The 16785-nt window shown below is 34.1% G+C and overlaps 1 protein-coding gene across 1 annotated transcript in view; it reads left to right on the plus strand.

Moving 5' to 3' along the window:
* LOC110026529 (serine/threonine-protein kinase STY46-like) overlaps window positions 1-16785 on the plus strand; it is a gene marked incomplete at its 3' end in the record, with an annotated part of 108573 nt that overhangs the window by 16204 nt on the left and 75584 nt on the right. Inside the window, 1 exon segment of the mRNA XM_020727496.1 lies at window positions 10647-10729. Coding sequence (XP_020583155.1) covers window positions 10647-10729 — 83 coding nt within the window.

Genomic DNA, 16785 nt, shown 5'->3' on the forward strand with positions numbered 1-16785 from the left:
ATTACTCAAATATGTGTGATTTTTTTTCACTGTGTGGCTTTGATTGGAAATCATTCGAAGCCCTCGGTAGCGTATGTCCATCACTAAACAAATATCTCGAGGGCTGGACTATTGAACATCATCGTCCTTCTTGGTTGTATGAGAGAATAATTTATTTAGAGATCAGATATTTTCTTTGCTTAAAATTTGAAATTGAATTTGATCAAAATTATTTATTGAGTCCTATAAAATACTTGAAAGATCCTCTCTCGTTCGATAGATTTTTAAGGATCATTGCATCCTCATAACAAGACAGCTTGAGATCATGGTAGTAATCCAACTCTAACTAATAAACCTTCATGAAAATAAGTACACAATGACATGAGCTTTACATTGTTTCAACAGGTCGAACTTTGGCTTGATTTCATAAATGAGTGCAACATCTTTAATTTTTGAGTAAATTTGTTTAATTGCTGTCGGTCGTTAACTTGGAAAAAAAGATATTTGATTTAATATGATATATATATATATATAGATATATAGTTTTGAAATTTAATGGTTTAATTTTGAAAGTATAAGACCGAACCGATCTCATATAAACGATAGTTTAAATAAACGAGCACAACACTACAAGTGACATACATATCCCGAGAAATAAACATATCACTTATCTGTGATGCTCGATCAAATAAACTAGAGAATTTATGACATCCGTTTTAGTCTGTGAACTTTGATGTGAACCTTCATAATGACCGACAAGTTTCCATACCAAATATTAAGAATTAGATAGGGTTTATATTACCTGGGTTCTTAAAGCTCCCTATAGAGACAGAACCTTATAATTAATTACTTTTCAAATGACTGACATCACTTCAAAAACTCTCGTTGATGATCAGAGGATCTATCTTCATGAATTCAAAGTTTAGGGTTTACAAGGTTGGACATAGAAAAATCAAGTGGGGAAATGGACCAAATGAGAACATTTATTTCTGGAATCAAAGAAAAAAAAAAGAGGATGTCACAGATCACGAGGTTAAAACCTCGGTGACTTCTCAAACTATCTATTGTTTGACATCATATTTGAGAAGATATTATTTGACATTTTATTCTGCTAGTTTTATTATTTAGGACTTATATTTGTGTGATACGGTCATACAAATGACCTGAAAAATATAAGGGTTTATATCGTATCGGAAGATAACCTCGGAATCCTGAAATGAGTTAGGACTTATGTTGCACAATATAATTGTGCAAAAGCCTAAAAGATAAAGTGAGGATTTATATTGCGCTAGACAAATCACCTCAAAATCCTATGACTTGTTTAATTCTAAGAAAAAGTTTGCTGTTGTAGTTCGTTAACCTTCACCTGCTATTTCTCCGTCGTGCTGCCCACGAAGGCTTGTTCCAAGCTTCAAACTGTAGCTACTGCAAGTTTAGTTTATGTTTGTATTTGCAAGTATAATTGTTTTTGGGTTTCAAGAGTCCGGTGTATCTCCTAACATATGTACTACTGTTCTCCACCCAAGGAGTTTAGCATGTATATTAAAATAAATAATGCAATAAAAATAACATCAAATTACAAGAAACTTAAACAAATTTCTAGAAAATCCGGTATAAAAAAATCATAATAAAAAAACACGAACGAGTAAAACAAAACACGAAAACACGATGACGATATCATGTATAAAGGACCAGGAGTATGTGATTTATATGTGACATTAAATATGTTCGCAATTGCCAGGAGGATTTGAGTATAAGGCTCAAGCTCAAATTCCGGAGCATTAGGTTTCACTATAGGTTAAGTCATGACAGAAATTCTACTACTTGATTTAATTAAAATGAAATTATGAACTAGGTGTCTCTTTATGTCTTTTATTTTAATTAACTTATGCCTAGTTTTATCATTCATTTGAAATTTAGGTAGAAGAACTCTGACCTAGGGTGTGCTCATAAAATTTAGGAAGCCTACACTTTAACCTGTGTTTAAAGTGATTTAAGGTGTTTTATCCTCAATTAAGTGTTTTTAACTAGTCCTCAAATATCTTTTAAATGTTTTCTAACTAATCCTCAAATATCTTATAAGTGTTTTCCAACTAATTAAATAAAAAATTTCCATTTTTGACTTAAATATTAATAAAGAAAAATATAACAAAAGCAAATCATAGGAGAAGGAGATTGACCCACTTTTAAAAAAAATCTGCTAAGCAAAAGACAAAACCGCAAGTGAATCGGCCTAAAGACGTTTAAATTCTTTCAAAAGAATGATCAAATCAGTCCCAAAGTCAGCATTTAAAGTGCCCAAATCAATGTATAAAAGCTTCTAAAAATCAGCACTTAAAGTGCCCAAATCGATGTATAAAAGCCTAAAAAAATCAGCGCTTAAAGTGCCCAAATCGATGTATAAAAACCCCCTTAAATCTTCTCAAATTGACGCAACATAGAGCAAAAAACAACCATTTGAAATTTTGGTGGTATATATGTAAATGTCAAAGTTTGGGTGTTGGATATGTAAATGTACAAGAATCGAGTGGTATAAATGTAAAAGTAAAACCTAGGTGTTATAAATGTAAATATATAAGAAATTTGGCAATATGAATGTGAATGTTCCAGTTTTCCTCAAATATCGCATAGAACATAACAATAGCTCTCAAATCGGCAAGAATGAAGAGCAAAAAACAACTCTTTAAACTTTTTAAATCAGCATAAATATGGAGCGAATCTGCCATAAAATCGAACAAAACAATAATAGTGTCAAGCAAACATCATTTGCTCTGCATTTAAGACAACAACCACATCAAAGCATTTGGCCAAAAAGAGTCCAACAAGACCTTGCGTGCATACACCACAATTTCAGCTCTTACATTTATGCCACCCAATTTTTCACGTTGCATCAAAATATCACGATTCTAACCTTAAAAAGTTGGATACACTCCTTTTCATGTGTAAGGAAGATAAAAGAAAACGAGGATTAGTTGCTAACTATGTGAAGTGCGCAAAGATTTAGTAGTATGTGTGTAAAAATCAGATTTCAAGTGATCTGTATGTAGGTCTTTCCAAAATGCATGAGAATTAAACAAAACCTGTATATATACATATGTTTGAAAGCATTGCTAACAGGAATAGAAATGAATCCATTAACAAGAAGCAGCTTCTGTGTTTGTATATTCTAAATAAAATGGTTGATCATAAGAGTAAAACCATAGCAAAAAAAGTTCATTTCTCAATAGATGCATGGTATAATTTTTGAAGCAGCCTAAATGATAATGCCACACTTAAATATATTCATTAGAAATCTGAGAGAATTCACTTTCCCGTATAGTGCAAATTTTTGCGAAAGCCTTGATGTGTTGATGGGATAACCTCATATTTGAAAGAAGCAGGTCTGCTTAGCAGGAAATAAAGACCAAACGTAGAGACCAAACATAGAGATCCATATTGGAACACAGTTGGCAAAACGGATGCCAAAATGAAAATGCATACCATAGCACATGAATCCATATTAAAATTGAGGTTAATGCCGTCACATATGAAATAGTGATACAAACTGCAATTCTTTTAAACAAAACCATGAACAAGAAACCAAAAGCAAATGCTCTTATCACTTCTTCACAATGAAAGAGTAAGAAGCATAAATGTTTCTCCCATCGATTCCATCCCACTAAATTCCAATAACTTTATATCTCAAAGTTTATTTTGTATCTCAGAACAGTATGCATGATGCTAGGCCAGCAACATAATGTCCGTATCATTCCTTCCGAAACTTGAATGTTAGAATTGATGCATATGCAAGTAGATTTATCAATATAACAAGGACGGTGTCCAAGAATGCATAGAGCAACATATTTAAAAAAGAAAAGAAGCCTGATTGAAGCCCAACCAAAAATATTCTACTTCTTTCTTTTTTTTTTTTGTATAAGCCAACATTTTTATATAAACTCAAAATAAAAAAAGCACTAGAGGGAATATGAAATATAGGAGAAAAGAGAGGGTAAGAAGTTACCCTGCTCAGGAATTTACCCAAGAGAATAACATGATTCCAAAAGGCCCAGACACATAAGACAGAGACCACCAAATGAAGCTACAGAGCTCCAAAATTGCAAAGACATGCACAACCCAAAATTTTGGCAGAACCTCCCCTTATATCAAAGCTTCAACAACCGAAAACCTTCCACCAAGAGTGGTTTTTGTATAGCCAAGGAAGAGGAGGAAACTTCTCTGGGGCGGTGAACCGAGTGAAAGGGGACGGGAATGACGACAAAAGACATAGAGGCATGGTGAGCAGGTGGCGCAGGGAGCAGGTGGAGGCAGGTGTAAGCCTTACTGGAGCATGGGGGAGAGAGGGGACCTCGGACGAAGCTTCTCGACAATGGAGAGGAGCGCCGGGTTAGCTAGGGTTGCGAGCGATCGAAGAGGTGGAAGAGGAGTCGGGCTTGGCTAGGGCTCGCTCGTGGGAGAGAAAAGAATTAGGCCAAATGGAGAAGGATCGGGGAAGGATTAGGCACGTGCGTGAGTTAAGGTTTAGGGATTCAAGTAATTTCTCTTTCTTTTTTATTTAAAAATCGTCAAACTTCGTGCAATTTATTTGTGCACGACGCTTTAGCAAAATGTGTGTCCCTCCTAGCTAAAATTAACGTTTCGGACATGCCAGCGCGGTTCGTTTTGTCATCCGTGGTCGTTCAGACATCCTCGCCAACGATCGGGTCGAAAATACTTCGAATTCGATTTTGGTTGAAATTTCGAGTCCGTGATCAATCGTTTCAAAATTTTATTTAAATTTCGATTAATTATGCAACACATAAAGACATAGGTGACGTGAATTGCAATATTTAACATGTTGACCGTTCGAATTGCGAAGTTTTTGCACCCGAATGTGCAAATTGTGCATAATGCAATCCCAAGGTGTAATGGTCCTATAGAGACTCCTTTTGTGTTTTCTCATGTTGGTTTCAACCTCCTAAGTGCTAGAGACCAAGACCACACATTCGAAACTCCAAAAGGGTAAAGAAGTAGTTTGAATTTCTAAAATGAGGGAGGTCTCATTTCTAGGGCTCTAAGATAGTAAAAGGGAGAATCCTAAGGTTAGACCCTAAACCCTAAGATGAAAACTAGATCACACTGAAAATTAGATCAACAACTGCATTCCATTTTTTTTTTTTGGCGATGAAGAGAATTATAAAATGCTCGTTGATTTTTGGTATCATGATGTTCCACACTCATGTCATGATCATGGAATTGATTTCTTCTCAAAGCAAGAATTTAGGGTTTTTGGGCTCTAGAGTTAGATCCACAAGTTGTTGGATCTTTTCCTTTTCTTGTAGAAAATGTCTTCATGATTTGAGACTATTTAAGCTAATTTTTCCCATTCAAGCGATAAGTTGTTTGAAATACATCGAGTTCTTCTTTGGTCTAGTATTCATCATTAATCATGGTTGCTTCCTTTGAAGGAACATCAAAGAACTCAATACCATGTTGAAAATAAAATAATGAAAAGAACTCCCAAGAGTTTTATTCAATTCTTTGTACAAGAGCTGAGCCATATACATATGATTTGATACTATTTAAGCTAATTCTTTCACACACACGCACACGTGCGCGCACACACAGATATAATATATATATATATATATATATATATATATATAGATGTATGAGAGGCATTACTAAATTGGGATAAATCAAAGAATAAAAGGAGGGAAAAAAACTAGGGCCCGACGATCCCACATGAAAGCACAAAGATTGCAATCTGAGGGTTTTACGGAAATAAATCCAACGATGTAGAGTTTTGATGCATGTAAGTTCTCAGCTATCATTGGAGTAGTAGAATTTCATTAGTTTTTTTTGAACTATAATTAAAAATTCTGAATATATCCTTATTTTTGAATACTTGTATTAAAATGTTTTTTCTTTTGCACTGTCTTAACATTCAAGCTTTGTTTATAATATTTGTTTAGTATGTATTTAAAACCTTCAATTCTTTTTAGGTATCTTATATGAAAATAAAAGTTTAGTTCTTCAAAATCTGGCCTTCACTTATGGTAGTTCAATCTATAATACGGTTTCTTATTCTGTTCATTTTCTCAGAGCAACTCTTTAAAGCTCTTATTTAATAAGTTTAAAATTAATTTTGTAATCTGCCTGTGATGTCTTCTTTTTTATTTATAGTTTAATTTTCTTCATTCTTAATATATTTAACTTCATTTTACTCTATATCTTCTTTCTTTTTCTTTACTAGTATTTAATAGTTTCTTTCCATAATTTCGCTGTACTGTACAAATCGTCTACATTTCTGGGGTTTGTAGTTGTCTTTATTGACTACCCTCTTTATAAAGTTCTTGGCTTCTTATAAATCTTAATAGTTCTTTTTACTATTTTTTTATTTAATTGCACACATTTTTTTCATACCTCATCACTCCATCATATTATCATTTTTGTCTAGGTATGACCCTTTTTATGCTCTTTTAGACATTGTTCGGCATTTTATTTTATGTCTAGTTTTGTTTCGTTTTAGAGATCTAATTTGACTCTCTGAACAAGCTATTTTGAAATATTTTGACGCTTTCATCTTTCTGCTATATTATCTTGAGCTATTATTATTATTTAATTTATCTTTTTTCCTTTTTGGTATTTTAATGTAATTCTTCATTATGTTTCAAATTTTATGCTCTTTAAAAAAAGATGCTAGCTAGATTTTATTATGAACCTAGTTGCATTAGTGGTGACTTCTAGCGTGCACTCTAAAGTCCAATTTTAAAGCCTGTGCCTAGGGTTTGTTTCGATCATTTTGGCTTTTAAATCTAGCGTAACATTTTGTGTTAGTTGTCTTGACATAACTTTTGGTTGCAATATGAAAAGGGTTTGTGCTAAATGTAGTTGTATTTGAGGCTTTTAAATTATTTTCTGGGTATAAGTTTATGAAACTCTTATAATTTTTTGATGAAAAGCAATTCTGAGTGCTTATGGTAGCATTTGAATGACATGTTATTTAGTATAAATCAGAACACAAATAACTTTACTTACACCTCAGTTTTTGACATATTGATGTTCCTAATGATAGTAATGCATGCTTTGGAACCATAAATGCATATTGAGAGTCAGTATATAGGTGCCTAGCTTGCCAAATAATTTGAAGTCTTATTTTTAGGTGCAAGGCTAAAAGGGTAATTTTGTCTTTTGTTAGTTATTATTGTGGGGTATAAATATGGTTTAATAGGTTAGGGTTATGTTATGTTATGTGTGATTGTTATCTTGAATCTAAGAGATAAGGTTTTTGAGATATGTTAGGGTTAAAGTTTGAGAAAGATCGTCTGCCTCTTGAATCGTAAGGTGCTTATCATTTATATTAACGGGTAGTGTCGTTTTGTGTTAGTGAAATAAAATTTTTTGTTTGCCATATTCTTTGTGGAATCTCATCCCTTTCATATGAAATTGGTATCAAAGCATTCAATTATAGAAAGGGAAGAGATCACGATACATTTGCGGCCATGGTTGAACATCATGTGATTGGAGCTAAGAAAATTGACAGGATCAGGACATATGGGCACCACTCTCTTGATTGAATATCAACGAGTACAAGGAAGCAATGTCAGGATCGTGCATTCCTAGTCGAGAACAAACACAATTTGAGCTAGCAGGGGGCTGACGTGATCGCACTGTACAACGACCCTCGCGATGCCGTTGTTATTTGACCTAGCTGGAAAGCCAACAAGCCAATGACAGGATCACGTACATGAGTCGAACTTGGCAACACAACCACAACTTGAGCTTCCTGGGTAGGGCAAACGACGAGATTACGACGTAAAGGAGTTCCACCTCTGTGATCGAAAACCTTCTTGGGAGTAATGACGACCAAAAAAATAAATGCTTCAGAGGAGAAATTAGAGGGAGAGGAGCCAAATCAGATATGGAGTGGAGTTTTTCTCAGCCATGGAGGGGCGGGTTTCATCCATAGAATGAAAACTCATAGTCTTGAAAGAAATGATGAAGACGATCATGGAGTTTCACACAAATCCGCTGTCGACCACTGCCAAATTAAGCAATGAATTTTAGAGGGCATGTGCGCGAAAACAATTTGAAGGATTTATGCTACATCAGGACAACACCATTGCCTTAGGTAGATTTGGAGCCGCAGGTTTGAGCAAAGGAATGGGGAGCGGACTCGAGCAAAAAACTTGGAAGGAACAACATGACATTTAGGTTGTTGGGACAAATGGAAGAGATTGAACGGAGTTGGGAGCAGATTCGAGCAGTAGCATTTGGAGAGAGTTGCTTGTCTTTGAGTTATTGAACGAGTGTCAGTCGAAAATGAATTAGGTGCGATTTAGGACTGAAGAAGATCATTTCGAAGGATTTCAGCCTGTAACAAGAAACCACAGTGGGTGGGACGTTGATGGAGGGTTGCAACTAATTTTGCCAGTGCCTTTTGCTACAGCAGGCTTCCAGGCGAAAGGGCATTTAGGAGTTTATGGGGACAGACAAGCTTAGAAGTGAGCTAGACTTATAAAAGAAGGAAAATCAATATAGGTTGAGGAAGGGAACTCAACTCTCGCTTCATTACTGGAATGTGTTTTGGTCAAGAAAATTTGGGACGATACTCATGCCTAATAAAACTGAAGATGCCTACCTTTAAGGATAGGATGCCTATGGTTCTGTTTATTGCATGGAAGAGACACGTGATATGGAGTTGGTGGAGATTTCAACACTGATAATAGCTCCGACAATAGTTTGTAGAAGTTTTTTAGGTGTCATACGGATTACTACTTGGGAGGGAGCACAGGCATGCAATTACTTGAGATGGGGAGTTTCTTTCATTAGTGTGCCCCCAAGTAGAGATGGATGAGGTCTAGATATTAATATGAGACGTTGGAGGCAAATATCATACAATCTATTATGAGCTCTTTGTTTAGTCCTATCTAGCTAGTGAAGAAGAAGGAAGAGAGCTGGCATTTCTGTGTGGATTATGAGATAGTGAATAAGGTAACCTTACATGAGAAATTTTTTATCTCAGTGATTAATGAGCTACGGGACGAGTTGGTTCAGGCTGTGTTATTCTCCTAGATTGACATGAAGTTAGGATACCAACAGATGCAAATGTGGCCGAAGGATGTTTACAAGACTTTATTTCGAACTCATGAGGGCTACTATAACTTTCTGATTAAATGGAAATGATTGGCAGATTATGATGCAACGTAGGAGCTATACGACTTGACCCAACATCATTTTTTCTTTTCCATCTTGAGAATAATGCGTCTTATTCGGAGGGGAGTAATGGTAGACAAACGCCCAACCCACCAAATAATTTGAAGACTTATTTTAGGTGCAAATGCTATGGTTTTGTTATGTGTGGTTGTTGTCTTGAATGTTCGGATTAGGATTCGGGAGAGATCACCTACCTCACGAATGTAGGTGTTAGGGTTAGGATTTGGGAGAGATCACTTCTCTCGAAATGTAGGAGTTTATCATTTATATATTCTGATTATGCTGTTTTGTGTTAGTGAAATAAAATATTTTGTTTGCCCTAATTTTTGTGGAAATTCATCTCTTTCTTATCAAGAGCACATAGTATGCTGTTGTTTACCTACTGGGTGAAGTTGGTGGAGGGGCCATAAAATTCCAGTACCAAAAATAGTAGTAGATGAAAGAATGTATACGATCTATGGAGGAGGTGTGCAACTGGCCTTTAGTTGATTTAAGTTTTTTAATGGTGGATCTATTCTGACTGATTATGCATTATCTGCTGTTTTATTCATTCTTAATGCTAGGTTTTGTTTCAGGTTAAACACACAGGCTAGTTTTTTACACATGTTAGAAACGCAACTCATGAACAACAGATTACCTATCTGCCATTTCTGACTCTCAGTCATCAATATTTTTGGTTATTTTGCCTGCTAGTTGCACTCTACTAAAGATATATCAATTAATATCTGCCGGTCTACTGTAAGATTATTAATATGAACCTTCCAACACTTTTCATGTTCGTAGAAGTTCTTTAATTTACCATCAGTACTGCCTATTCCCAATAATAAGAGGAAGAAAGGGAGAACTGCATTACTAACAAATTGAGAGCAGAGGATGAGAGGGGAATATGGTAATAGAGAGGCCAATGGATAGGGCTGAGGAAGGGAAGGTGGCATTCGTTGGAAAGGAAATGGGCAACTTCATTTTTTTTTTTTCAACCAATTTGTAAGTTAGAATGGATGAAATGGTGGGAAAATGTGGATGCAGTGTGGGAACAGGAATACGAAGAAGGGGTCAGGCAGAAGATAATGAAGCAAAAGTTTTGCGTGCCATATTTCTATAAGGCATTCTGATTATAAGATAGTGTGCCCTATATTCTGTAATACCGAGTAGCATATCTCTACTAAGCGGAGTGGGTTGATGAGCAACAACTTTTCTGAGTTTTTTTCTACTTAAAGAGGCTATGATGATAAAAAAAACATAATGGAGAAATGCCATCAAAATTTGGGTTGCTTATTAAGTGTTAATTTTGGTTACACGGAATAAATTCCAGTATTTATTTTATGCGGAAGTTATAATTTTTATATGTCAAATCAGATTGTTTGATATTGAGTAACTTTATCTTTTATGATTGATAGAAAATTTTGATGTTTGGTAGTTATTTTCTGAGTATAAATAGGGATTGTGGGTTTGACTTTGAACCTTGCTCAAAGCTTGAAGAGTTGAATTTGGATGCGGGAAAGACCGTTGATGACAAGGAAGATGGAAGATCCCCCAATGATGCTCTTTCTGCAAGGTTTTTCTAAATCTGAGTGTACTGTCCATTTTTTTTTTCTAATAACTATTTCTCATAAGGCATTGACATTTGCTACTCTTGCACTGCAATATAACCATGCGTTATCCTGATTTACTAGTTGTATAACTGGCTTCTGTCATGTTACTAATAGTCTTAAGAATTTAAGATATATTTTTAAGATAACATGAAATCACTGCAATTTATGTCATATTAAATGAAGCTTGGACAATATTCGCCAGGATAATTTAAAATTTTAGAAGAATTCTGATGACATTTATACATAAATGATTCTAAAGTAAATGAGGCTTTTCATGTCTATTTTGGCTTAGTTTGACTTGTGGCGGTTAGCCTTTTGGCATTTTTGCTTTAATAGGATTTTTTGGGGTGTTTGTACGCGTCTACTTCTTCAACTCCTCAAAGTTTCAAAGAACTTTTCATTGGAGAGTTAAGATATTCCCCTTTAGTCATCTATGTATCATTTAAAGGGTATCAAGTTTTCCATATGATTCAAAGCCAATCTTTTAAGTTTTTATCAAGTGTTACTTCTTCTAAATCGATAATTTTAGCCTAGTAGACTAACTGAGATTGAATGATTAAATTTTTTAAGGCAACAATTTTAGTAGAAATTTCTTTTGTAGAAGGAAATAAGCAATTATTATTGTTCAAATATTTTGTGATACAACAATATATCTTCAAAATATTCATCATGATTAATAAATATATGAGAGACAAATTAAAATTATAAGAGTTACAAATGACTTTTTGATTAGCTTTGAAAGGTTCGTAGACCATTGCACGGTGTTTCTTATATCTGGTTTACGTGAAGTGTTTGGGATGTATATGAATAATTTGATAAAGTGACACTGGTCATACTCTTATGCACTTCTCTTAACATTGACAGCATGAAAATATTTCTTATGGTATGATTCAATCTATTTTTCAATCTATTTTTGAAGCTCATCATGCAAATCGTGTATATGCATAGCAAATTATGCAGTAGAATCAGAATATGCATGCATCAGTAAATAGACTAGATGCATTGGATTTCTAGGATTCAATACTTGCACAATTTTAAATGATATCTTGGTCATAATTTTTTATATAGAGCTATTTTAAGCAAATTCAGTAGTAGGAAGGTGCATATCCCAATTACTCTTATCTCTTTTCAACCAAACATTAATAGATTTTAAGATTGTTATTTACAGCCTCTGTTTCTCTTTTTTTGAGGGATTAAAATTGAACTTAAGGGTTAATGTTTAACAGTTTCCATAAAGCTTTTAATATGAAACAAATCGGACATGTCTTTTATTTAAGCTATTTATTTCCCTTGAGAGAAGGTTTGTCTACGTAAGATGCATCAATAGTTTTGGAGTATAGAATTAAGTTAGTCATTTTAGACAATCTATTTATTACTGCCATTATACATACAATCGTGGCTACAAACATTTCTTTGTAATCCCAATATGAACACATAAACAAATTAATCCAAATAGTTTGACAGATTTTCCTTTTTGGCATGCATGGCATTGTCTTACAATCCTTGCTATATTTTAATGAAGGCTAGTAAAGTCGACATTCATTTAAATTTATAATTTTATCCCTTCGGCTTGTCCTACCATTCCACTTACATGCATTCCACAAAAAAAGATGAACTTGAAGGGTGGTCTTACTAATACAAGGATACTAACTTCATCAATATATCCATCATTAATCAATAATGTAGCAGAAAGGACAATGATGTATCCTTGTGGCCATGATAAATCAAGTGAAAGTCATGGCGCCAATATTTCAGTACTAGAACAAGGACATGAAATTCTTTTTCATAAGCCAATTATATTCGTTCAGCCTCATTCAACTTATTGCTAAGGTAGATGATTGGGCAACCTTCTTGTCTGAGAATGGCACCTTCATCAACACTAGAGAACACATGATACCTTCATTTATTTTTAAATTAAATGGTTTCAAAACTGGATGCTGCCATTGGACTTTTGTTTGTTCGAGGACTTTGGCAAGATGGCTTTCAACTAAACTTATCTTTTTTCATAATATCTATTGAAGGGGCATTGATGGTTTGATGTTCTAATGAACTCTAGCTATACCATGAAATGTAGCTATACCATGAAAACTCTAAGCATTAGATACGATCAAGGATTGTTTAGATTTTTAAAGAATCCAGTTCAAATTCCTTGGAAGACACCATAAAGCCAATAGATAAGTTTATTGATTATAACATGTGCACATTTTGATATTATCATATTACTAATCCTTTAACTTAGGTAATAATTGGTTTATTTGATTCTTTGCTTGGGTAGAGTTTTAATGATTGTCGTTAAAGTACACTATCTAAATACTTGATTCATCAATCTCATAAAAATATTGGGTGCATTAGACAATCCAAAAGATATAACAAGTTATAATATAATCATCTGGTGTCTTAAATGTTATTGTTCACTCATATTTGGGATATTTTTTGATTTGTCGGTTCCCACAATGGAAATTGATTTTTAAAGAATAAAGTCAGTGACCTAAATATCATGTCAAAAATTAGCAAAAGCCCAAAATGGTCTCCAGACTATTAAGAAGTGGCCAATTTAGTCCCGAATTTTTTAAAATGCTCCAATTTAGTCCCCGACTATTAAAAGGTATTCTAAATTGGTCTTAAATCATAATCTCTGTTAAAGTTAACGGTGCGATATATGAATTTAAGGGTATTTTTGTCTTTTATGTAATTATTCAATTTTTTTTTTTGTTTATTTATAAATCTCTTTAACCAAATCTCATAAATTGAAATATCTTCATTTATCTATGAGTTTAATTATTAATATCTTGAAATGTGATAAAAAATTATCTTAGTTTTACGACTCTTCGGACTAACTGAATGTAGTATTTAGCCTAATACGGGAAGTAAAACAAAATTTAAGAAGATGGTAAATTGTATGTAGCTAAAAAAACTACATGATGCTAAATCTTGAAAACAAACAGTCCCTAAGGTGCAACTCGCAATGAATACACGAAGGCGTCTTTAGTTGTTTGACTAATGCTTGGATAGTTGAAGAAAATAAAGTATCAGGTGAAAATAGAAAAAAAATGAGCAAATTATTATAATAGGCTCCCTCACCTCTCGTTCAAGCTGCCAAAATGGGTTCAATGATTAATTTACACTATCATTCATGAAAAAAATATGATAATACAATTTGAGAAGTCAATCAAAAGAATCCTTCAAACAAAAAAAAAATATTTTTTAAGCCTTGAAATTTTAAAAATGATAAAAATAATTACAAGTCCTGAAGCATATTCTTCTTTATAATGTGAACCCACCATTGAGAGCATTAATGTTAAATGCTCACAATTCGTGTTAAGTGCCAATCAATACTTCACATTTCTCTTGCCTGTAAAACTGGCACAAGATGTAATAGCCATGGGCATAAGGTGCATAACACCACCAATAAACTCCAATAAACTACGCATTGGGTAGTTTATTTTTGTATTCCTCCTACCCGAAAATAGAAAGAACTCGTAAACCCAATTATCATATATCCCATCAATGCCAAGAATTGCCTATAGGAGTAACAAAGATGGTCACCGCTGCCACATATATGTTACTTTATGTCTCAAAAAGACAATGGAAGATGATATTGAGACAAACAGTATGGGAAAGTTCTCATTTACAAATCAAAAGTATTTTTACTTTATCAATCTAATTGCAAAAAAAAAAAAAGGTAAAATGCGGCCATAAAGTTGCAAAAAATAATCTTACCAAAATATGTAAATACATCAAACCATCATAAATTTTTTAAATATTGCAAAAAAGTTTACTTTTCAAAATCGCCACAACATCAAATACATATTATCTAATAGAAATCGCCGTTGCCATTGAGTGTAAAACTATAAAACTCCGAAAAACTTGTGACACAAATTTATAAAACGAGGCTTATGGAAAAGAACTCCAAAATTATAAAACTCGTTATCCCACGAAATCCTCCAGACTTCACTAGCCAATCTTCTTTCTTTTGGAAGTAACAAATAAAAAAAAATCATATTGATAAATGAAAAAACAAATTACACAACTCTTTACAAAATTTTATTTAGTAACTAACGAATAATCTTTTATTAACTGATTCTTGTGGTGACACATCCAGTATTTATCGTCTTCCACTCTCTTTGCTCTAATAGTGAAAATATTTCTTGTTTTCCACTCTCTTTGCTTTTTTTTCTTCTAAAGAACAGACTATGAGGTAGCATAAGGAAGCTGAAAGTTAGGTAGTATATTTGGTGAAATGTGTGTATGCTTAGCTTCCTGAAGATTCCTGGTTCAGTTTGTGCTTCCCAACTTGTAACGAACAAATTATGTCAAACTAAATAAATAATGGGTATGATGCACCTTTTTTGTAACAACGCCAACTCTTATCCATCAAGATATTGTCCGCCTTAGTCTTATGGCCATTGGTATAACTTCCCTTGTGGTAACCAGTCCCAAAAACACTCTCATAAGAGCATGCTTAACTTTTGGAGAAATTCCAACCATTACACAAAAATGTGCCTCAATGTTTATGAGTTCAACTTCATTCTATTTAAGGGGTTTCACGATCTCACTCATTTAAGTAACTGACGTCTTTATCAGTTTTCTTAACCATCCATAGGATTCTATAGGTGACCCATATAGATTTAGGAGTTGTTTCTCACCTTATTTTACTTTGTGACTCATCTTGGGTTTAAGAAATGGCTATCATGCGTAGCACCTTATTCGTTACAAGTCTTAGTTTTCTTCTTCAGAGTCATGTAATGCTCTAATATCATATGTAACAACCACCCAAATTTTTATCTATCGAGAGTAGTTAGATGGTTTTGCCCCAATGGTGTTAATTTCCCGAAAAGGTCACCAATCTCAGAAATGCTTCCATGAGGCCACACTTAATTTAGGGTCCGTTTGGGGCAGCTTATTTGGTGCGGTAGCATTTTGAAAATACACCAGACTCGTTTGGGTAAGCAGAGTTTTGACAGCTTACGCGTTTTCAAAACGTAGAGAACGTTTTCACACCGCACCTATCTAGGTGCGGTGGCAGATGCGGTGGCAACTTTCTGGCTGCGGTCAGACTTTTCCAAAAAAATTAAAATTTGCAATAGTCAACGCATCTAGCTTATCAGAGACTTTTCCAAAAAAAATAAAATTTGCAATAGTCAACGCATCTAGCTTATCAGCAGATTATTTTTAATCAGCTTATCAGAGGATTATTCAATAAGCTGCAGCTGCCCCAAATAGACCCTTAATAGTTTTTTGATAAAATTCAAACCATTATACCAAGAGGCACCACACTGTGTAAGACGCCTGCCCGCATCTCTTGTGTATGTTGGGTTTGAAATGCCTTTTCCCATAGGAAAGACATTTTTTAATATTTTTGAAGCTATGGGAAGAATAAATGAATGTCTGATGCTTTGGTTATTTTTGTGCGTTATTGTTGGTTTCAATCATTTCTTACAATGGTAATTGTTCCCTTGCGTTGCATGCTTGTCGGCACTAAAAGAAAATTAAAAGTTTGGGGGGTCGCCCGTAAGAAGCTGTCGGCAGCCGGAATTGAAATCCCATCGCCCGCTTCAAAAGGACGTTTTAATTTACGTATATATATGTATATAATTTTAGAAAAATATGAAATCAAACTGACATCATATTTTTCATAGTTTAAACGAAAGAGCACTCTACCTCAAATCCTGTATCTACCCCGAGGGATAAACACAAGACTTGAGGGTGAGACTCGATTAAATAAACTAAGAAAACATATGACATCCGTTTGGGTCTGCGAAACCGTTTTATTTGCCTACAAGTTCCCCTGTTTAATACAAATAATTAATTAGAGTTTATTTTAAGCTGAGTTCGGAAAAGCTTCCTATAAGGGCAAGCCCCTATAGTTAATTATATCTTAAATGACCTAGGTCACCTAAGAAAACTCTCGATAAAAATCACGGAGTAATGTCTTCAAAGAAGTTAAAAGGATAGTACTTTTCAACGAAATCGGACGAAGAGGTGTGAAAGGGGAAAGACTCAAATCTGGAACATTGTT

The sequence above is a fragment of the Phalaenopsis equestris genome, unplaced genomic scaffold, assembly GCF_001263595.1.
Source record: "Phalaenopsis equestris unplaced genomic scaffold, ASM126359v1 Scaffold000376, whole genome shotgun sequence".
Taxonomy (NCBI): domain Eukaryota; kingdom Viridiplantae; phylum Streptophyta; class Magnoliopsida; order Asparagales; family Orchidaceae; genus Phalaenopsis; species Phalaenopsis equestris.